Source organism: Sinocyclocheilus rhinocerous, unplaced genomic scaffold, assembly GCF_001515625.1.
Source record: "Sinocyclocheilus rhinocerous isolate Xijiao unplaced genomic scaffold, SAMN03320098_v1.1 scaffold990, whole genome shotgun sequence".
NCBI lineage: Eukaryota > Metazoa > Chordata > Actinopteri > Cypriniformes > Cyprinidae > Sinocyclocheilus > Sinocyclocheilus rhinocerous.
The window spans coordinates 342,822-367,300 of NW_015652301.1; the positions used below are offsets into that span (position 1 = coordinate 342,822).

At 36.6% G+C, this 24,479-nt stretch overlaps 1 protein-coding gene across 1 annotated transcript; it reads right to left on the minus strand.

The window, feature by feature from the left end:
• Nucleotides 1-348: 348 nt before the first annotated feature.
• LOC107714548 (leucine-rich repeat transmembrane neuronal protein 4-like) lies at nucleotides 349-23,227 on the minus strand. The gene is made up of 4 exons (XM_016520416.1): nucleotides 23,166-23,227; nucleotides 21,865-21,920; nucleotides 18,039-19,651; nucleotides 349-414 (listed from the first exon to the last, which is right to left on the minus strand). Exons 1-4 carry the CDS (start codon nucleotides 23,225-23,227, stop codon nucleotides 349-351), a joined length of 1,797 nt encoding a protein of 598 aa, XP_016375902.1.
• Nucleotides 23,228-24,479: the final 1,252 nt, after the last annotated feature.

Genomic DNA, 24,479 nt, shown 5'->3' on the forward strand with positions numbered 1-24,479 from the left:
CTATCATACAGCAACAATGGCAGCGTCGAGAAACATTTTGCTGGTTCATTACGGAGAGATTTGCCTTGCATGCTCGCAAGCCCCATCGTGGGGGGTTGTTTATTGTTGATCGAAGCGACTACCAAACCGGTTCGACTCGAGGACAGGGTGTCAAATTGATGCCGTATCCGCTTGCTCCACTTTTAAAAGAGTCCAAAATGAAGGGTTGAGTATGTGTGCCGCCCATTCAGCCTAATTCTTTCTCCTTTTGTGTTGGAAAATTCTCAGTGCTGAAGCAAAATCCAGGAAAGGCTTTATCTGAGCCGCTGCAAATCATAATAGGCAGTGGTGCATTTTCTCACGGGCCCCTCAGTGAATTGTGGATATGTCTCCCATCCAGGCCCCTGGTAGTGGTCTGGGATACGTGTATGCATTCTGTGAAAACAAGTGAGAATGCATTAGATTTACATGACAAATATAGCATTGTATCGGGCACTTTTCCAGCACAATTGGAATGCACTAAGCATGTTGTTTACACCCAGACTTAATGCATCCAAACAAATTAGCTTTCAAATGTGTTTAATTTGATAGCGTTCCCAAGATGATGTTTCTTGTGCAAACAATGCTCTGCTTTTAATCGAGCTAAGCTGTCTTTGACTCCGGTTGAAGAATCAAGTAACTGTCACAACTATATATTCGGTATCTTTCTTCCTGCAGCCAGAAACATTTTTAAAAAAGCATGTCATTTTCCAATTAACTTCTAGACGGCGTGTTTGTGAGATGAACGGTTCACTTAATGCGCATACACACATTTCGCACTCGCTCACCATAATGTCGAGAGTAACCTGTGCTGTGAACAGCTCTTCATGTTTAAAACTGATGAAATTAAAATGATCCCTTCTGGTAAAGAAGCTGCACATACATTGCCATTTTGCAAATCATCTACATTCTCTGCATCTTCTCAGAAACGTGAATACAGTTTGTTCTCTGGTTTAAAAATGTCCTTTCATCCAGCCAACAATCTTTTTTTTGCGTAATTATGTGCCAAACGGAGGAGTTTACATGCTGTTTTTATTTTGCAGTGTTAGTTGAATATATGATATTCATTCTCTCTGAAGACACAGAAACAGTAGGGGTCTAATCTTTCAATAGCAGTGCTCCACGGAGAGTTGTAATTATTGAGCTTATGAATAAATCATATTTCATGACTTGCAAAGTGGACGGAGTAGGATTCAGTTTGTTAAAGCTGAACACGGAGAGGAAGGCGTACTTCCTGTAAGGTGAGTATAGCTAGGACATGACTTTGAATTGCCTATTTAGTTAATATTATTACACTAGAAACGGCTGTGGGCAGGAAACATAAATGCACAATGAGCAGAACATGATCAAGTAAATTAGAAAAGGCAATATCTATTCACACTAAGTGCAAATAACTGACCTTGAGTTATTGAAAAAGTTTTTTTCCCCTCCACCTACTATTGCTTAGGCAGTGTATGCTAAGTACAATAGCTTTCCACTTCAATATACACTATGTGAATGGCATGTCTATTTGCACTTTGTCTGAAAAAAATGTGTTGCTATTTACATTAGATGCAAACTTACACTTTATGTAAATGGCCATTGCTATTTAAGTGTATTTAATGATGCAGAGTCCTTTTAATTATATTTTTTGTATATTACTGAGCTATGTAATAAAAAATATTGGAATCAAAATCTTTTTTTTTTCTCAGCATAACTCTCTATTGAGTTAATGATGTCAAATGAACATCCAGTTAGTATTACTGCGAGTCTGCTGACTTATTAAATAATAATAAAAAAAACAGATCAAAACAGGCCTTTATCTCACTGGTTGTACTGTATGTTTGTTTGCATATGTTTTCAAAGGGAATAGAAAGATGTCTTTGTATAATTCTTCTGTGCCCAGTCTGTCATTCTCATCACATTCTATTAACACTGCAAGCTTGCAGTGCAATATAAAAAGCATTTAAATACTCTGTGTGTGTGTGTGTGTGTGTGTGTGTTTGTATAATTCTTCTGTGCCCAGTCTGTCATTCTCATCACATTCTATTAACACTGCAAGCTTACAGTGCAATATAAAAAGCATTTAAATACTCTTGTGTGTGTGTGTGTGTGTATTAAACTCATTGCAAGATATAGTTTAGTACCAAATCTTTATATTTTTAATAGAAATGAACAATGAACAGTGTGTACTATAAAAAAAAATCAACACTGAAATTACAAATGAAACCTTTAAAAGAATCATTCAAGGTCACTTTGACATCATGCAAACACAAAACGCATACACAAGGGAACATCCAGTCCTTTGTCTCAGTTTTCTATCTATCTATCTATCTATCTATCTATCCTATATTCTAACAAGCTATCATTCTTGTTCTAGTTAGCTATTGTTCTAGCTAGGCATCATTCAAGCTAGCTATTTGTCTAGCTGTAATTCTAGGTAGTTATAGTTTTAGCTATCTATCTACTGATCTATTGTTCTAGCTGTCATTATAGCTCTCATTCTAGATCGATATTGTTCTGGCTAGCCATTTATATAGCTATCATTCCAGCTAGCTGTCCTTCTAGCTATCGTTCTAGCTAGTTATTTATCTGGCTATCATTCTAGCTATCTATCTACTGATCTATCCCAGATAGCACACATATGTCTGCAAGATGTCTGTTAAAGATCGCTTCATCTGGAAAGGATCTGTTGTGTACAAACATCTGATAGACATCTTTAAGATGTCAGTTTTACATACAGTACATTCTAAATCATAAACATCTTAAAGACATTTTCTAAACGTCTATTTGACATCTGATAGGAAACGTCCTATAGACGTATTGCAGATTAGCACTCTAAAAAATAGCACTCTAACACTCTAAAAAAATACGCCTTGCAGATGTAAATGCAGATGTCAAATAGATCTCCTAAATATTTCTCATATAGATCTCATAGTCTCCGTGATGTACGTTTGCTATCAGGGATAGCTCTAGCTAACTATCATTCTTGCTCTTGTTCTAGTTAGCTTTTGTTCTAGCTAGCTATCTACTCATCATTCTAGCTAGCTGTCATTATAGCTTGTTGTTAGTTTTTTTAACTCTTTTATAAAGACAGGACGTGATGGGAAGGATAATAGGGGAACTAAATGTTGTGAGCCAGATTCAAACTCTAATCACTCTTATAAGCACCATTGCAGTGTGTAAGAGTATGTGCGTTTATTGTTAAACCTTGACTCCAGTTGTGTTTTCTTTTGATCTTGAGTTTTGAGATTTCTTTGATTGTAATAAATCACTCAGATCTCAAATAACCACAAACCAGATGACTCTTTTCACCGCGGTGGGAGATGCTTCTCTAATGGCTTTTTAATTTGCACTTCATCAGGCCTGCAATAGAGTTTTCCAGATGGAGAATGGATAGCGCTCACCTTATCATTGATTAGTCTTCCTCAGAGACACTAAATGAACCTGTCCATCAGAGGTGCTCATTTCTGTACAAAATAACACGTATTACCATAATGCTATCTCTGGATCATTATAAATCTGCCTCTGTACCGCCTAACTGCCCTTTCAGCACATGTCTGCACTCATGCGTGCTAACATGTGCGCTTGTATGCAAACTTGGCCTCGATTTATCAGCCCTGAATTGCTGTGGATTGTGAATAGAGGACAGCAGCTCTAAGAGAAGCCAGCCAAACACTGCGATACATAAACGTGCAAGCGTATAAATCTTGATGGCCACTCCACCTCTCCGCCTGTACTATAGAATCATGAGTCATGCGGTGATACAAATTAACTGATGGGCCTCATAAATTGTTAGGATGACAAATAAAAAAATCAACATCAACACTTCACCGGTTTGGAACACATTTCATATAATGTGGCAGATGGCTGGAGTGAATCTAACAGTAGAGAGACACAAAAATGAAAGGTTATTGCTTTCATAGCTCAGGAGTCTTATGGAATATTTTGTTATGTATAAGTATTAGTGATTTGATATGTCAACATGCCTCAGAGGTTTCTGCTAAAATCCCTTAGGGAAAATAAAAATACTCATAAACGAGTTAATAGTTGAAATACAGTAACAGTATTGAGCTACTGAATGTGGATAGCAGCTTCGATAATTTGCTCTTGTGAGAAATATTTGAACTCATATTGAGATCTCTGACTTGACTGCAGACTTTTTCTAGGAAAATCTGAGCAGTTTGAGGCATATTTTGAGATCTGTTGTGAAACTCTAGAGGAGAGAGATTTTGTATTCTGTGTTGTTGTTGTTGTTTGTGGCCAAATTTAGTTTAGATTTCTGCCACAGTGTTTTAGAAAAGCACTTTATACTTACAATAGTCTTGCAACTTAATCATAGACGGGGAAAAATCAAGTAAAATCTAAACAGGAGACTTCAGCAAACATCTTCATTTGCTCTCTATTTTAATCTCAATAGCTATGTTTCATCCAAAGATTCGAATTAAACGTATGCGCAAAACTGGAATATCGCATAAAACATATGCGAATAAAGCACAGTTTCCATCCAACGAGTCAAAGAGAACAAAATTGTCACTTCCTTGTAAACTGTGGCACTAAATATCACTAAGAAGATAGGAGAAACCACTGAATATACTAATTTTCATATATAATATAAATTGCACCTCAGAGCGAGCAGACGTAACACAATAATGCTGTCAATGATTTCGGAGATGGATGCTGCTGTTTGGGAACGTAGTCGTGGGAGAAATTTATTTGGTAAATGTGTTTTCATCTTTTTCTTATCGGATAAAAAGTTGATCCTACTCAAATGTGCGCATAAGTTTTTTATGCGCATTTTTAGAATTTATGCGCATCTTGGCGTTTCCATCCAGCGTTTTTTAATGCGATATTCCAATATGCGCATAAAAATAGGTTCATAGTGCAAAGTCACATGACTTTTTCAACGCGCATTGAGAAATTTATTTGGTAAATGTGTTTTCATCGTAATTTATGCACATTTTTTCTTATCGGATAAAAAGTTGATCCTACTCAAATGTGCGCATAAGTTTTTTATGCGCATTTTTAGAATTTATGCGCATCTTGGCGTTTCCATCCAGCGTTTTTTAATGCGATATTCCAATATGCGCATAAAAATAGGTGGATGGAAACGCAGCTATTGTTGCATAGGAGAAAATCTGAGATATGTGTTTTTGTTGAGTATCATATTTGATACATCAGGCCATTTTATGGCTTCTATAGTATGATATCGGAGTATACTGAGCTCATACTTGAGTAAATAAAACACCTTAATTTCATTCAAACGTCCAAACTGAGCAACACTATGCAATTGGGTGCAGTTAGTGATATTTATATGACCACTTTATAACAGTGTAGCAGATTACAGTACTTGCATTAAAAATGCATATAAATATCAGTTGTCGCTCTGTATCTCCCAATAGGCTTCATGAGTGTAAAGGAATATTTCACCCAAAAATTGTAATTCTGACATTGTTTGCTGATGTAATTTTAAAACTGTATGTTTTGCATGGATGATCCAATGCAAAATAAATTTTTGAAGAATCTTCACGCAGTTCTTTGCTACACAATGACAGTTCATAATGCTCAATTTGGACATAGAAAATAAAAAAATATATACAGTATGGCTCTTTCATGCTAATGCTCTTCATTTACTTTCTTGCACTATATTCCAAGTCTTATGAAGTCAAATGATAGCTTGTGCAAAGAAAACACTTATAATCTTCCCTCTAAAACTTTCATCAAGCCTGTGTTTATGCCCGGATTCAAGGATGGAGACATATGACTAATCTGGACTACTTCTAGGGTGCTTTTAAGGTCTATAGAGCCTGCCAGATGTAGAACATGTAAAGAGATGTGTAACAGTTGAAATTCCTTTACTTTCCTTTGGGAAGGAATGGCAGAGGAATTCCAATAACAGAATGTGGCAAGAAAAAAATGCAAGTGCAATCAGACCTCATTTGTACCTAGTTTATTTTTACATTATTCCAATTTGAATCAGATCCCAGAGGTGATTGCGTATATGTGTACACGACGTTTACACACCCACCCACAGTATTCACTCATACTCCCATCAGGTAACATGGAAATGGGGAAAACTGCGGAGTGAACTGAGCATGTAGGTCATGCAACAATTTCCTTTTTGACGGCTGTGACGGCAGTATGCAAATGCACACCCAGAGGGACCGTAGGGGTTTGGATCTGTATAATTGTCTCTATTACTAGGAGAGCGACTTTTATGTGTCAAATGTTGGTGATTGCAGTAAAAAAAAGACAAGCATCTGCAGGGAGGGATGGCGATATCTTCAGGTTCCTGTGACATTCTCAGAGAGGAGATTTAAAAAAAAAGTATAACTGTGCTTTTAAGTGCCCCTTTGTACATTATGGAAGAGGGCAATATGTGGAACAGCTTGTTAGTTGTGAATAACCAAAATCAAGTTAAATAAGTTCCACAATTGCAGGCATGCTGATAACTGAGAGAATTTTGACCTTTTTAAGATGTATATTCATAGCTCTCTGCAGGAAAGACTCCCCTTTTACTTGCTGATTAGACACTGATTCTGTTTCTTCAATGCTGCTTGGATTTGGAAGCTGGCTATGTGTGGAAGGGAATACTAGCATGCTGCATACTGTGCAGTATTCAGTGCATACTGACCATTAATAGTGAGTAAGAGTTTAATACAGTATGTAACGTTGCATGTTTTAGGCAAGAACATGTTAGGCAAAAACTACAGGCAAAAATATGTTGTCAATTGTAAGATTTTGGCATTGTCGGCCACTTTTAAAGGGATAGTTCAGCCAAAAATTAAAATATGTCAACATTTACTCACTGTCAATACATAGTCAATTTTTAGGCCATTGAGTATGAACAACCTAAAATATTCAATGACAAGAACTTTGTCAAGTTTGGTGGTGAGGGTCCAACTAATATGCTTCTGAGCATGCTCAGTTTGATCACTGAAGATGCACTTGAATAGTTTGTTTTTTTGGTCAATGCATGGCCACTTACGATGATGTATATTTATTATTCGGAATTAATAGCTGTTTTATCGCTCTGTTGTGTTTTTGATTATATTTTATATTTGATTATATTATTTTTCAAGTCACTGTTAAAGTGATTAGTGTTCTCTTTGGTTTAGTTTCTCCTATTGTAATGAGTATAAATCTAAATTTATTATTTTTTTTTATTACTCAACAAACTGATACACAAGGTGGACAAACTAGTTCTACATCATTATTACGTAGTCGTAATGCTTAACTTAAAATTCCCAAGTAAAGAACACTATTGTTATAATTGAGTTTATAGAACTTCCTGTATTATTTGATGGAAGCACAGGCTCAATTTAAGTTGATACCTCAAGTTTGTGAGTTTTCTCAACATCTGGTGTTTCACAGTACTCTTATATACTGCACATTTTGGTAGGTTTTGTCCTAGGCCAACTGGGCGATGTGTTTTAGCTCTGCATAAGTAGTTCAGCTAATATTTGGTCATAAAATCCTTATTTAGTCTGTGGAACACCAAAAGCACTTTGTCCTAACTTGGCTTTTTCATGCAATTAAAGTGAATATAGACACTTTAGGCCTGCTGAACCCACCCACAGTATTCACTCATACTCCCATCAGGTAACATGGAAATGGGGAAAACTGCGGAGTGAACTGAGCATGTAGGTCATGCAACAATTTCCTTTTTGACGGCTGTGACGGCAGTATGCAAATGCACACCCAGAGGGACCGTAGGGGTTTGGATCTGTATAATTGTCTCTATTACTAGGAGAGCGACTTTTATGTGTCAAATGTTGGTGATTGCAGTAAAAAAAAGACAAGCATCTGCAGGGAGGGATGGCGATATCTTCAGGTTCCTGTGACATTCTCAGAGAGGAGATTTTAAAAAAAAAGTATAACTGTGCTTTTAAGTGCCCCTTTGTACATTATGGAAGAGGGCAATATGTGGAACAGCTTGTTAGTTGTGAATAACCAAAATCAAGTTAAATAAGTTCCACAATTGCAGGCATGCTGATAACTGAGAGAATTTTGACCTTTTTAAGATGTATATTCATAGCTCTCTGCAGGAAAGACTCCCCTTTTACTTGCTGATTAGACACTGATTCTGTTTCTTCAATGCTGCTTGGATTTGGAAGCTGGCTATGTGTGGAAGGGAATACTAGCATGCTGCATACTGTGCAGTATTCAGTGCATACTGACCATTAATAGTGAGTAAGAGTTTAATACAGTATGTAACGTTGCATGTTTTAGGCAAGAACATGTTAGGCAAAAACTACAGGCAAAAATATGTTGTCAATTGTAAGATTTTGGCATTGTCGGCCACTTTTAAAGGGATAGTTCAGCCAAAAATTAAAATATGTCAACATTTACTCACTGTCAATACATAGTCAATTTTTAGGCCATTGAGTATGAACAACCTAAAATATTCAATGACAAGAACTTTGTCAAGTTTGGTGGTGAGGGTCCAACTAATATGCTTCTGAGCATGCTCAGTTTGATCACTGAAGATGCACTTGAATAGTTTGTTTTTTTGGTCAATGCATGGCCACTTACGATGATGTATATTTATTATTCGGAATTAATAGCTGTTTTATCGCTCTGTTGTGTTTTTGATTATATTTTATATTTGATTATATTATTTTTCAAGTCACTGTTAAAGTGATTAGTGTTCTCTTTGGTTTAGTTTCTCCTATTGTAATGAGTATAAATCTAAATTTATTATTTTTTTTATTACTCAACAAACTGATACACAAGGTGGACAAACTAGTTCTACATCATTATTACGTAGTCGTAATGCTTAACTTAAAATTCCCAAGTAAAGAACACTATTGTTATAATTGAGTTTATAGAACTTCCTGTATTATTTGATGGAAGCACAGGCTCAATTTAAGTTGATACCTCAAGTTTGTGAGTTTTCTCAACATCTGGTGTTTCACAGTACTCTTATATACTGCACATTTTGGTAGGTTTTGTCCTAGGCCAACTGGGCGATGTGTTTTAGCTCTGCATAAGTAGTTCAGCTAATATTTGGTCATAAAATCCTTATTTAGTCTGTGGAACACCAAAAGCACTTTGTCCTAACTTGGCTTTTTCATGCAATTAAAGTGAATATAGACACTTTAGGCCTGCTGAACTCCAAAATGACAGTGAAAGCACCAGGGAAGCCTCACCAAGCTGTTATAAGACTTCAAATGACTTGAAATATAGTGTTTTGCCAATTTAAATGGCTTTATGGTGTGGTTTTTTTTTTAGCCTTTTTCTGATTAGCATCCAACCCCAGTCTCTTTTATTGAATGGAAAAGAGCATATCAGACATTCAGAAACAAGTTTTTCATTTGTGTTTAACAGAAGAAATATAACTAAAAGAGAAGAGCTGCAAATACGAGAATTACCTTTCTGTTTAATTAGCCACTGGGTCAAAGGTTCAGGCAAATTCTTCCTTTCTTTTATGAAGTCTCATCGCGGTGTGATATAAATAGCCTTAACATCCTGCAGCACAGTTTGTTTTTAATCTGCACCTTTAATCCAAGTTGGATTCTGCTCTATGCTTCTCTGCTCACTTTAATTTCCTCTCTCAGTCCTTAAAGAGCGCTGAGAGAAAGAGAGGAGTCTGCAAGGGCAGTAATGAAGCGATTGTGCCAATGGATTTCTCTAATAAAGGGAGGACTTCCTCTGACCCCCTGAGCTCAAGCGTTCCTTCAGCTCTACACCTCTGCTGTCACACTGTGAGTGTGTGTGTGTGTGTGCGTGTGCATGCATATGCGCATATGCCACAGCTCGAGAAGACAGCTGCTTTCAGCCGTCAGGGCATTAAGTGTCTATCTTTAACTGATGGAGGAAACTGGAGGAGGAAAAACAGAAATAGTTGCATTATGTCAGTAGGACAAGAGAAGCGAGAGATACTGTACAGTGGGTAAATAACAAAAACACTCCTGTTTGGTTGAGCATGAGGTGCACCACACTGCAAAAAATGACAATCTTTGATCTTGTTTTCAAGTACAAATATCTAAACATTCTTGAATATCTTGAATAAAGATGCACTGAGAAGCAAAATTACTTTAGATGTTAATGTATCAGAATTAAGTGAGTTTATGCTTAAAACAAGAAAATAACAACAACAATAACAAAGGGAAAACAAGAAATTTGCTTAATTTTGATAAATTTTTCAGAAAACAAATATCTCAATGGGATAGTTCACCCAAAAATGAATATGAAATAATAATTTACTCACCTGGTGTTATTCTAATGCCATATGCACTTCTTTTCAGACCACAAAAAGAGATTCTTTTATAAAATGTTCAGTTTTATAAATTCGCTGGTCTATATTCAATGGCAGTGGATGGCGATCAGCGTCAAGCAGTGTTGCCAAGTCTGCTTTTTTTTACTGAGGAATTGGGCTACTTTTACACTGTTGCCGCTGATTTTTTTTTGTCCGCAGGATCCCACCCCACCCCGGAATTTTAACCATGGGAAAAACCACAGAGAAAAAACACACGATTGGGTTCGTTTTGAATAGCAATTGGGCTAGGTTTGTTTCATAGACCTGGCAACCCTGGCATCAAGCATTGATGCAAAAGTAAAAATTGCAAAATTGTCACAGAATGGTTCCATGCAACACGTGTTGTATATTTCAAGTGTTATGGGTGTACTGTAGATGATAGAGTTTGGTGAAAAACAACCTGAAATTTAATGTATTATTTAATGAAAATCCTGACCTTGGCTGTTGGTCTCTGTGTGACTGCACGTTCATGAGACTCTATTAGCGCACAAAAGCACACAAGTTGTGAAAAACCAAGATGAATAAAATGCGACACAAAATAAAACCCATTTACTTTGTGATCACATTGTGTTTGTCGCCACAAGAAGTTATCATGTTCATCTGTCAACTGTCATTCTGACTGTCAACTGGAGTTCCGGTCCGGAGATAATCAACTTATTAGGGAAGAAAGTACCTGGATACTTTTTGGGATTTATAGGCATTGTATTTCAAGTCGCTTTTTTATTAATATTGATTTATCACAGCTTGTGTGCTTTTCCTGGGCAGGTCGGAGTGAACTGTGGCGATAATAGAGTCTTGTGAATGCACAGTCATTCACAGAGACCAACGTTCAAGGTCAGAATTTTCGTTAAGTAATACATTAAATTTCAGTTTGTTTTTCATCATACCCATACACCCAGAACAAATTTATGGCACATGGGACCATTCTGTGATACTTTTTGCTTCTTTTTTAAAAGCTTGATGCTGATCACTATCCAGGGCTGCGTATTGCCACACATTTCACAATTCGTTTTGGTTTGGATTCACAAGCTTGTGATAAAATTTCGATTCTATATATATTTTTTGGGATACAGCCTATATCAGGTAAATACATGGCAAATTTTCTCAAGGAAAAAAATCTTTCAGCTAATTTTGTAAAATATACATGAGAGTCAGTTGGTACTACATTACTATAATATTGATGGTTAAAATTAACTGATTTGTATACAAACACTTAAATTACACTCAATTCATTGTTCATAATAGTAAAGTTATAATACTTACCTATATTTCAAGTCCAAATTTTATTTTATTTTTTTTTGAAATATAAACTTTTAAATGGTGGCTGTAATAAAAACTTGACAGATATATTCAAACATAAATTAAGTATTGAAGAACAGTAAAAATTATAATGAATATGTTATATGGTGCATATATTTAGCAAAATGCTCCTCTCTAGAGTTAATTTTTCTAGCGAGTTTATGGTCACCGATTATGTTTTTTTTTTTTAAGTAAATGACGTTATGTGACATTGTTTACAAGCTGGTATATTGACGTCTTTCCACGGTTGAAATACTGTTTGAACGATTGCATGAGACAGGATATGGATTTCGGTCAGTTGTACTCTTTCTTTTAACACACCTTTGGATGCTCATTCATGTTTATTTCGTGCTGTAACTGGCATTAAAGTGGTGATCTCTCACTCCACATTAAACAGCACCAAAACGTTATTTATTGTTTGAATATTTTAATAAAATGGTAAGAATTTGAAATCTGAGACTTTGTTTCATATCAAAAGTAACAAAAGCACAAAGCTTATTGTGATTTATTGGATGGGAGGCGCGCTACAATAGAACAATTAGGGTGAATAAATGATGACTTGATTTTCATTTTTTGGGGGCAAATCATTTTGCTTTTCAAGTAGGCTACATTATTTTATTTTTATTTTCTGTAGTTATGTTTAGATGTTGTACAAGAAAACAAGACAAAAGTACAAGTATGACAGTCTTTTTTTTTTCTCAGTGCAGTTCCTCTGAAAGAAAAAGTTGTCTGATTCAATGAACAAATATTGATAAAGTTTTCCAGATAAGTTGCATCAAACATTTCAAAGATGCTTTAAGTTTTATTTGAGACAGTTGTTGGCATGTGAACTAGATATCCACAAAGCGGAACTGCTGTTTTTCTGGGTTATGTCTGTGAAATAATCACCTCTTACTACTTTTAGACAGATACGAATTCTAATAGCAAAGTCTGCATACAGTTCTGCAAATTTCTGTGCTTTCTTTATAAGGAATCACAGCCTGGCACTGCTGTGCAATTACAGTCTTTAAATGATTGGTCTATTATTGTGGTGTGAACTATTTCAGATAAAACACCCCTAATCAGCACGTATAAACAAAATGAACTGTGGTTTGTAGTTTTTACAGTCAGACAGTTAGTCTCTTCCTAAGTTTGTGGTTCCTGGACAGAATAACCTCTAATATGAAAAAGACAGGTCTAAATGGGAATAGGTGGAATTTGATGGTGAAGAAGTTGAAAGTGTCCCTACAATATATGACAGATGGAGGAGGGGTTGAAAAATTAAGAATGCTTGATGACATCAGACGCATGTTAGTTGATTTTGCTGATGACTGTGATGACTTTTATTCAGCAAGGATGCATTGAATTGATCACAGTGACAGTAAATAGGCCTACTTAAATAAATAAATAAATAAATAAATTTTTGCAAAAATGTTCTATTTCAAATAAAATGCTGTTCTTTTGAACTTTATATTCATCAAAGAATCCTGAAAAAAAGTATCACGGTTTCAAAAAATAAATAAAAATAAGCAGCAAAATTTTTTCAACATTAATAATGAGAAGAAATGTTTCTTGAGCAGCAAATCAGCATATTAGAATGATTTCTGAAGGATCATGTGACACTGAAGACTGGAGTAATGATCACAGGATTAAGTTATTTTTTTTAAATATATTCAAATAGAAAACAGTTATTTTTAAGTTGTAACAATATGTTCACAGTTTTTACTGTATTTTTGATCATATAAATGCAGCCTTAACTTAAAAAAAAAATCATATTAGATTTTATAACATTCAGTGGAGTCAGGTTGGATTTCATATTGACTTTAACGTTGCTTTTGATCCAAGTAAATACAAGGATTGTAAAACTCTCAGAAAGAGTGTGAGACTCAAGAGGGAGGATGGAAGCACAGTGTAGGGTCATCTGTAATGTTTTATTCTTCTCACACATATGATACGCAATATTCTGAGGTGATATGAATGGCTTCTTCGGGATATGACAACACGCAGGTTGACTTTCTTATGTGAAGACACTTAATATTCCTCAGAATGCTACACATTTTATATGACAGAGATGAGTCACCTAACCCGACTGCAGATTTTTACAGTAATTACTTTTAAAATATGATATATGATACAGAAACACTTTTTTAATTTGCATTGATCTATCTGATTTGATTATTCACAGCTCATGAAACAAATCCCTTCACCCTGTAGTGGAATCCATTTCCCATGTAATGCACATTCAAGTAATATTAGCATCTTTGCTCTGATCTGTCAGTCTGCAGGCTCCTGACACAAAACACGCATTGCTTTCTCCCTCAGAAAATGCTGCAGGCTCTGAAAAATGTGCCAACTGCTGTCTATTAATACAGTTTGCCTATTTATCTCATCCATTTAGCCTGTTGTTTTAAGATTGCTAATAAACGTGATGCCTGTGTAAACACCGTCCTTGGCTTACTCCTGGGAAGAGCTGCGTGCATTTTAATTTAAAGTCCAAATGTAGAACAAATATTGTTAGGCCTGTTTTGTTGCAGGAAGTGATGGAGTTATCACTTAACATATACTGTTGTTGCCTAAATGATCAGCATGAGCCACAATCACAATCAAAATAGGCCTGTTCACAAAGATTCCTAGTTTTGATCAATATTTGCCAGTATTTTAAATTGAAAATATACATAAAGAGAGAAATTTTATTTTGCACGAAGAAAATTCTTAATTATTACATTTTATTTGTGGGTTCTGAGTTTATGCACATTTTTGTACTGCCTTTAATTAAAAAAAAAAATCAAATAAAGTTCACAATGCAAATGGTTATAAAATGTGCTTAAAGGCAGAGTAAGCGATTTCCGGTAGCCAATGTTGATATTTGAAATCACCAAAACAAACACGCCCCTACCCCAAAAGGGTCTTGCCCCTATTTTGATAGCTCCGCCCCACATATACGTACGCAACCCAGGCAACGATTAGTTCTGTGAATCAAAGCAAAACCAATGTTACACCATGTCTACGGACGTGAGCGGCGCGGCAAGGAAACTGCTGCCGGGTTTTATTTATGACGTGCTGACACAAATTTCAAATGTTTTCTAAAGTGTTTTTGAAAAATCACATACCCTGCCTTTAATTTTTTTTTATGCAATATAAGATTCCTTATTTTTTATGACTCTGACATGTTCTTTACTGGCTTTGTGAGATTCACTCAGTGAAAAACTGAGATTTGTTCTAGAAAAGTCATGTTGTGACAACCTGCTGCATATATAACTTGCTTGAAATCTGACCTGCTGTTTTCCATGAAGAAATATGCATTTGGTCTAAAAAACGAGGTCAAATTTGCAACTCCAAGTGCGTTTTACTTTATGGTTCTGGAGGCAAAGTATCCTTATCAGAAGCAGAAGTAAACAAGCAAGTATCCACTTAGGAACCTTCAGCAGGGATAACAAATAAAAAAGAAGCAATATCATGCTGAGATTAGAAGTGTGAAGCCGAGGTGGAAGTGCCATTGACAGACTAGGAAAACAATCTCGATTATTAGGGTCACCAGAAGATTGAAAAAGTTAGTCACTCTACCGAAGTACAGGTTAAAGCAGAGCTTGACAAACAGTGTTTATGCCTTTCAAATTCAAGATGCATATTCCACCAGGTTGTCCTAATGAATCAAAACATGAAACAACGACAGCTGGTTTTGAATTGGGAACTGTCAACTGTACGGGAGATCGACTGAAAAATTAGCACATGAACAGCATGTGAATATGATGTTTATGCAACCGCAAAATTTATTCTGTGGATGGTGTTACAAATCAGTTTCAGAACAATTACAGTACTGATCCTAAAAAACCTAAATACAGCCTCCTAAAAAAAGCAAAAAAAACCCACGTGTTTTAGACCTTTTTTTTTTTGTATGGGTGGATGGAGAGATGAATCACGTAGTTTATTGGTCCCTGAGGGGTAATATACGCTCTAAATGCCTTCAGCAGGATGCATATGAGCATATGCCACACTGTATATTTCTATAATTTGGGAGCTTTCAAGACTGGTGGGGAAATGATTGACATCTTTATGAAACTATCAAGCACAGTAAAATGTGACATTCTCTGAATGTCACACATCAGCAATTGGAGACAAGCCAGTAGCGTCACTTTCATCATTATGGTGACACGAGTTAAGGCAGTGGCTCTCAGCTGCATTGGACATCAAGAATAGGATAGGAATAGGACGATTTACTGTTTTGGTTAGTGTAAATGTCTTTTTTTAAATGCAATGGTTTTATTCTTTCAGCAGACATTTACCTTGTGTAGTTTTGTGTATGTGTATTCATGCATATTCCCATATTGGCATCTGTGTAATTTGGCTATAATGTAATATACAGATGAAATTGTGATTGGATGGGAAGTTTTTTTCTCCTTCCTTTTAATAAGTCTGTTTATTGCTCTGCACTAACTGTGCATGATTATGTGGTTAGTTACATTTTATTATGGTTGTGAATCAATTTTTATGCCCATTTTTAATCTGTCAAATTAATCCGAATTGATTGCAAAAATCTGTTGAGAAGTTATCAAATTAAAATTTGCACTTCAAAGCATTTAATAGACAAAAAGTAGCTTTAGAAGTCTATATATTGTTAAATGCATGTATACTGATGTTCAGTTATATGGAAATAAAGGATATAACTGACCTAAAGTTCAATTAATTTTACAATGGAGTCTTCATAGCTTTTTATGTAGGATACATTCATTTGCACTGACTTATTTTGTTTGTTTATTTATTGGTCTTTGTACACATTTGGCTGTTGTATTGTATTTCGCATCTACATTTGGTTTCATTCTGTTTTGCAGTGTTTTTAAGCAGACTCAAAAAAACAAAAAACAAAAAAAACATGAATGCTTGATACTTTATGCTTGAATTTCCAGGATTGTTAGAAAATGCCTTATTATGGAGTTTACATAAATATTAAAGGGCATGATAAATTGCATCACATTTTAAAATAATTATTCACACTAAATAAGCATGTTAAATTGATAAGCCTAATTTGCCCCCTGCTTGCTGTGACCATTTCAATATAATGTAATCAAAATATTTCAGCCTGAAAAATACAGTGAGGATTTGATAGATACTTGCATCCTCACATCTCATCTCATCCCATGTGACCTACTATTGCAGTGATTTTCTCTTGGGATGGGACAGAAAGCCAAACTGGGTACAATTAAGGCGTGTATCCTCCCCATCAAAATGTCATGCATTATCTGGTTGTTTGTAAAAGCTTTTATTAAGGTTCTTTAAATTATTCTGCATCACCCAAAATGATAATAGAGGCCAGAGTCAATTCGACACAAACACGAGAAATAAAGATAAATAATAAGATGCATAAATGAGTACTCCTGCTCATTAAATGTCAAAACTGAATATGTGATGACCCGTTATAACAAAAATGTGATCAAAATGAACGATGTAGCAACCCCAAGCAGGAGTTAAAAGACTAGGCAATAATTGAAGGTGATGGAAAACATGAATATGTACATTGATTTCCAACATCTGGTACTTGTAAAGGACATGTAGTCATGCAGCAAAATGCATCTAGACAAAAAAAATAAAAAAAATGCTTTGTAAAATAAAGCTCCATAATTTAAGTACATAATTACTGAACGCTATTTCAGTTCCTTCTCGTCTGAAGATAAACGCAAGGCTTATAATGACTCACAATAACATCATTGTGAGTGTTGTTTCGCGTCATGAAGGCTTTGTTTGTGTAAGGCAACTACATATGACACTACTCTGCTAGGATTGTTAACTATGAATTAGGTTTAATTGAGGGAGACCATCAAATGAAAATTTTAGAGCTAGTTGTAAAGCACTTAAGGGTTGTATAATCAAATAAAATAAAAAAAACACTCTCAATTCGAGCACTGGCCAAAATGGACAATTTTGTCGTTATTCACTCTTTCTAAACATTTATGCTGTTAGTTGTTCTGTAGAACATGAAAGGAGACTCTTAAGTTTTAATCTTTTTCATTGACAATTCATAGTGGCCATGTTTGTCAAGCTCCAAAAATGAAAGAGAACCAAAAAAGTTCATACGACTTGTATTCTTCTCAAGTTAATGCTTAAGAAGATTTGGAATATAGTGCATGAGTCAAATTACGTTATGCTAATTTCATGAGGGGAAGGGGTTGTCCTTTTTACAGCTTGCTGGATGTGGTCACTGAACTATCGTTGTATGAAAAAGTCTTTGTGTGAAGATTCTTCACATTTCTCCTTCAGAGATTTTTTCCTATACAGAAAACAATTAACAACATGTTTGGAATAACTTGGTGAGTGACTAATGAGAGAATTTTTGCTTTTAGGTGAACTATTCCTCTGTTCATGCAATTAAATGTGAGCATTTCAAAGATGTGGTTCAAAGGAATGACAGGAAGAAGGAGAGAAGGTTTGCGGGCAGTCATGCTCTTAAAAAGTTTACCTCTGACTCCCTGGTGCAGAGAATTCCTTTTTTTTTAGCGGTAGGTCATACCTCGCACTCTCTGGAGCCCGAGATGGTGCAGGTGCACGCCCCGTTAACCAAAGAGTCCATGGTCTCGGCATTGGCATGGTTGTAGCTTAGATAATACTCTTGCAGTTGAGAGTTGATGTTGTGCTCAGGCTCTGGAGTCTTTTTCCTGCGCTTGCGTCGAATGGAGTGCTGCTGGAGTTGCCTCATGCTGTTAGGGTATCGTCGCCACGACACGTAAATCACTAATAGGATTAAAGACACCGAGAGAAATAGGGCAACGCTGCCGGCGATGATCTTGTGGAAGGTCATATGCTCAAACTCAGGTTCGGGGGTGAAGGGTAGACTGCTAGGTGTTACCGTTAGGGGTGGTTGGAATTCATTGTTGGACTGAACAGGGAATAAAACCTTTGGGGTCAGTCTTTGTACGTGGGTAACTTGAGAAAGCTGTCTAGTTGTGGTGCGTGGGGTTGTAGTGGTGGTTGTGGGTGGCTTTGTTACGTAAAGAGTTGTCGTAGTAGTAGTTAAAAGAAGAGTTAATTCCGTGGTCGGTTCCACGGTGAATATCTCCTCGCACATAGAGTTGTTCCTCACTGCGTCCATGACTCTTTCTCCCTGAAGGGATTTGGGAGTGCTGCAAATAATGCTGGCATCTCTAGTTCCCCTGAAGTTTCTCAGCCAAGACACCAGAGGGCAGATACTAGAGCTACAGTCCCATATGTTTCCTGCCAGGTTGATAGTGCTAATGGAGATCCATGATGAAACAACTTCCTGGGACACGTTGCTGATCTTGTTAGACTCCAGATTGAGCATATGCAAGTTGGGCAAACACCTAAAAATAGCAGGATCCAAAACTTGAATCTCATTGCCTGATAGATCCAATTTCTGTAAAGTGTGCCAAGTCCAAGGCGAACCTTGGACGACCGTCCGTATGCGATTCCATTGCAGATAAAGCGCCTGCAGATTTAAGAGGCGTGGAAATAGGAAAAAGTTAATCCTGGAAAATTGATTGTGCTCAAGGTGAAGTTCTGTCAGCCTGAGCAGTCCCAGGAAGGTTGTACGAGTTATAGTCCGTAGGCGATTGTAACCCAAATCTAGAAACTCCAGGCTTCGACATTCCATAAAAGTACGGACAGGGATGGTTTTGATGTTGTTTGATCGCAGGTGAAGATTCTGAAGCTTGCGTAGTCCATGAAAATGCCCCGGCATCAAGTCCTGCAGCTGGTTGTAGGACAGGTCAAGGTTGCGAAGGTTTGGGACAGTCTCAAAGGTGCCGTTTTGCAACTGCACAATCTTGTTAGAGCTTAAGATAAGTTCCTTTAGCCTACGAAGTCCCTGGAAAGCCAGTCTATCCACTACGCCGATGGAACTGTGGTCCAGGTAGAGCCAGACCAGCTGGTTGAGGTGAGCAAACTGGTAAGGTAGCAACAACAGGAGGCTGTTGTACCGCAGGGATAGACCCTGGCACCCGACAGAGATGTTCTCCGGGACGTCTTGAAAGGCGCCAAACTCGCAGTAAACAATCTTGCCTTCGCAGCGACAACTCACAGGGCACATCCGCTCCCCCTTGCTGAGCAGCAGGAGAACAGAAGCATGGAGAACAAAACATGACAGGCGCCCTTCCCAGAGTAAGGGCCCTGTGGAGAGACACAGACAGAACACATTTGAGGTCAGTTTTAGCATTCACCCTAGAGAGCACAGGTTTGCAATTGACAGAGTGGGTGCGCACATCCATTATGCACAGCCTCATCTTTATCATCAAAGAAAACGATTCATGATTGTGATGGATGGGGAACGTCCTGTAGAGTGTGCTGAGTGTTTTCAAGCTATTAAGACGTAATACATGAAATCTAAAAAAAAAAGAAAAAAAATGCACTGGGGACCCTCTAATTGAATAAGAGGATTTGAGCGGAATTATCCATCATTTAGCGCTACACCTTTTAATGTACCCTGGTTTTAGCCAAAATGGAAGCGAGTGGGAAGCGGAGAAAGTGTTTTAAATTAATGGAAATCAGTGAGATCCACTTATCAGAGTGGAGCTAATCAGATACGTCTAACATATGCACGGAACAGTTTGTCGTTTCTTGTACACCCCCTCAAAAGATTTAACTAGTGTTGGAGACTAAAAATAGCATTCACAATCTATGTAGCTCAAAGCAGCCAAACACTGAATACATCTTAGGCTTCACGCTAAATTAAGTATGAGAGAAAGGCAACATAAGGGTCATCCGTCTCAAAGTTTGCTTGTATCATTAGCAAGTAACACATGACAAATAAGTTTCCCACTGTTCTGCTGCTTTGCGTTGATGCTTTAACAAGAAGAGATGTGCAACAGCAATGGGGCATACCAAACAGTTTACACAGTCATCAATTTTATATAATCGTGTCCTATTGGGGCAGTAAATATGTTTCATCCTGTGGCTAAAGGCCAGTCACCCATCTCCTGCTGACTAGTTATTGGAACAGAGAGATGGTATTGAGACCACGTTGCTTCCCTTAGCAGCAGAGATCATTAGCGACATGGATAAAGACCCATAAGAATGTGGTAATTCTTCCAACAAGAGACTTTGCCACCAAGCAAGCTAGCTGTATTCCCTACTGGCTTTTATATAGAAAGAAGACAACATTTTATAGGTAATTATATGACCCATTAATACTGCACATTCTTTTAATTGGGGACTAAAATATTTGATGAGAGCAGTACTCCCACTGAGATGTGGATGGGTTTTTCTCTAGGGTATTGAGGTGATGAGCAGTGGGCTACTCGAAGGATTGGGTACATTTTCTACTGCTTGTTATTAAACTAGTACAACAGGAAAAAAACTTCATCTAAAAAAAGGCTGCATGTGAACCTTAGCAATCAATCTCCACGTCTGGCTGTTAAAGAAATCAATGAGCAAATTAAACCTTAGAGAGTCATTAGAGGTTTAAGATTTGCAGAGCTGATTCGCTTAATGTTTTCCTCTCACTCTCACTTAACTGTTTAAAATCAAGAACAGATAAGGATGTTTTTAAAAGCATAGCTGCCCGATTTGTTCATAATGGAGGGAGAGTTTTTTTTTTAAGCTTTGCTGTGCTTTTCGACTATCCGGATACTATGTTGATTTTTGATTTTGATTTTCTTGAATTAGGCTACTTGAACTCAACATGAAATCAAAATGGATCTGTTTATTTTGGTCTTAATTTGTGTTTGTAATGTTTCATCAAAATGCAATTAGTTTTGCCTCAATTTGGTTTATACTCTGCCGTTCAAAAGTTTGGGATTAGTACGATTTTAAATGTTTTTGAAAGTGCCTTATGCTTATCAAGGCTGCATTTATTTGATAAAAAAATACAGAAAAACACTAATAGTGTGAAACATTATTACAATTTAAAATAATTGTTTTCTATTTTAATATAAGTTGCAAATAATGCAAAGCTTAATGCAAAGCTGAATTTTCATCAGCCATCAGTGTCACATGATCCTTCAAAAATCATTCTAATATGAATATAACGTTCTAATTCTGATTTATTATCATTGTTGGAAACAGTTGTGCTGCTTAATGTTTTTTGGAACCTGTGATACTATCTATCTATCTATCTATCTATCTATATCTGAAATGTATCACATCATGGAAGCAAAACAGATTGCAACAAATTTGTTGCTCCCTGTCTCTTAACTCAATGTCTCACTATAGAGGCCATAGCTGTGATCTGATGAATGCACAAGATGACATGAATAATTTACTGTAGAACTATTAACTTTTCACCTGTGTCACCACCACTTCTTAGCACTTTTTTGGGGGAACCCAAAGAAAACTAATTGACATTTGAGAGACACTGGTGTCCATGTTTCTGTGGTTCAGAATACCATTAACAGGGCTTTCAACATCAGAGAGGCTGAGAGAACGAGGGCTGCCATCCCCCCTGACAAAAAGACAAGTTGATATTTCAAATGAATGCTGCAGTGTTCCATTACTCTGACATGGAGAGTAATACCCGGGCTGGACTCAGCAGGAGATGATTAAGAAACAAGATGAATGCTATAAGGGTTTGAAAAATAATGTAGCAAGGTAACAAACCAAATAAAGCAAAATGTGGCAGACAGGCCATATTTATCCAGTTCTTCAGGTACACAAGAGTATTTACATCTTTGGTGCTTCTTTTTTGAGAGTATTTGGTACATCTTTTTATCCAAAGAACATAACTAACCAACACAGCTAGAAATGCACCAGATGGTGAAAGGTCAAGAGTTACTCTAGAGTAAGCATTTGATTTCAAATTAGAACTGTCAATTGAATTTAGTACAATTAATTACATAAAAATCATTTTTAATGAATGCCTTATCTTCATTTGGGAGATTTTATTAGCTAATATTGATAAATGCAATCAATTTGAAAATGATTAATTAAACGGCATATCATGCAATGAATTCAATTAACAAGTCGATTGACAGGCCTAGTTTAAACTCTGAAGGATGTTGCTTGATGTCATACTTTGGTAAATTAACTTTCACTCAAGCATCAATTCCCAGTCCACAGAATGAGTTCCCAACACCTTCCAATGAGGTCTATTAAAGTTTCCTTTTTTCTGGCTGTCTGTCCACAGGGACTTCCCTTCCCAATGGACCCCCCTCGCAAGGAGTTTGCTGTGCTTTTGCAAAGCGTTTTTCTCTCTGTCTTCAGAGTTTAACATTTAAGGGCATAGCTAATCCAAATTGAGTCCACTGTGTGTTATACGATCATTAAGGAAAACCGACCTGATTGAAATACAAGCCAAGAGCCATGGGGAGGACAAACTCTTTCAGATGAAAAGGTGAAAACATATTGTGGTGCTGAGAATTTCATTATTTTTGTCAGTGGTAAAGCTGAAATTAACAAGCATTCAACCCCATCTGTTCTCTGTGCATTTACTATAGCTCAACTGTTGCAGTAAACGCCAAGGTCATGGGTTCAAATCCCACAGAGCATACATGCTTATGGAAAATATACCTTGATTGCGCTGTAAGTTGTTCTTTTTCAGCAACCCATTTTGTTTCTGTAGTGTGATTTATTTAGGGAAACAGCAAATCCAATGCCTCAAAAGGGTTGGACTTGCATTTCATAGTGAAATAGAGTCATTATGTGAGTTTGCAGTGGGTTGTGGAGGACTACTCCCTCCTGAAACACTCACTTTTGAGGAGGCTTTGAGGACTGGGACATGGAGGCGTGAAGGTCAAGTTCACTCCAGAGCATCTCTTCTAATCCCAGTTGAAAAACTGCTTTTTAAAATTCACCTTTACTTGCCGTCATTGTTTATTTTATAATTACAAAGGCTGTATTACCTACACTCTCGGAAGAAAGGTACAAAAGCTGTCACTGGGGTGACACCTTTTCAAAAGGTACAAATATGTAGCATTTAAGTACTAATATGTACCTTTAAAGTACATACTTCAGGGGTAAATAAGGTAGAAAGATGTACCTTTAAAAAAGGTACCACCCCATTGACCTCTTTTGTACCTTTTTTGTCAGTTAGGGCTGGGTATCTTGTTAAAATGGATTTCATAAAACTGTTATCGAGAAAGTATCGCTCAGGAATCGGTATCGAAATAAAGGTACCAGCATTGGAAACAAATTTTTTTGAACGATAACCAGCCCTATGAACAGTAACTTAAAACTACTGTATGCTTAAATAACTATTTGACTATTGGTTAGCATTAAAGGGTTAGTTCACCCAAAAATGAAAATTAGGCTGCATTTTACTCACCCCCGAGGCATCCTAGGTGTATATGACTTTCTTCTTTCAGACAATGCATAAAAAAAGTGTCTCACACGGCTCCGGGAGTTGAACAAAAGCCTCCTGTAGCGAATCGATGCGTTTTTGTAAGAAAAATATATATATTCAAAACGTAATAATCACTTTAATGTAGCTTGCGCCATGTTTTGATCTGTGACAGTTTGCTAATTTTATCTGTTTTGAGTTTGCACATTACTAAGCACTGATATATAAAACAAATAGAAAAGGAAAAAGTGTTTTTTAAATAATAATTAAACACTGCGTCGTCAAAGTTGGTATGTGGCTTTATCAGACACTTGCACTTAACATTTTATGAAAATCAAGCTCAAATGGAGTTAACAAGGTTTTTGACCAGCGAATGACGGAGATCTGTGTTTTGTCTGTCATTACAATGGCCGCATCTGAGGCAGCAAGTGCATCGCATTATACGCTTTCATCAACTTACAGGTTATAACATTTATTGTAGCTATATGGGCGCTTAGTTTTTCATGTCGTTTAATACACTTAGCCAAAATCTCATGATAGAGTCAAAGACAATTTTTTATATAACTCCGACTGGATTTATCTGAAAGAAGAAAGTCATATACACCTAGGATGCCTCGGGGGTGAGTAAAATGCAGCCTAATTTTCATTTTTGGGTGAACTAACCCTTTAAAGTTTAAGTGACAAAAGACAAAGGGAAAGTTGTTCAAAAGGTGAAACGAATCTTAT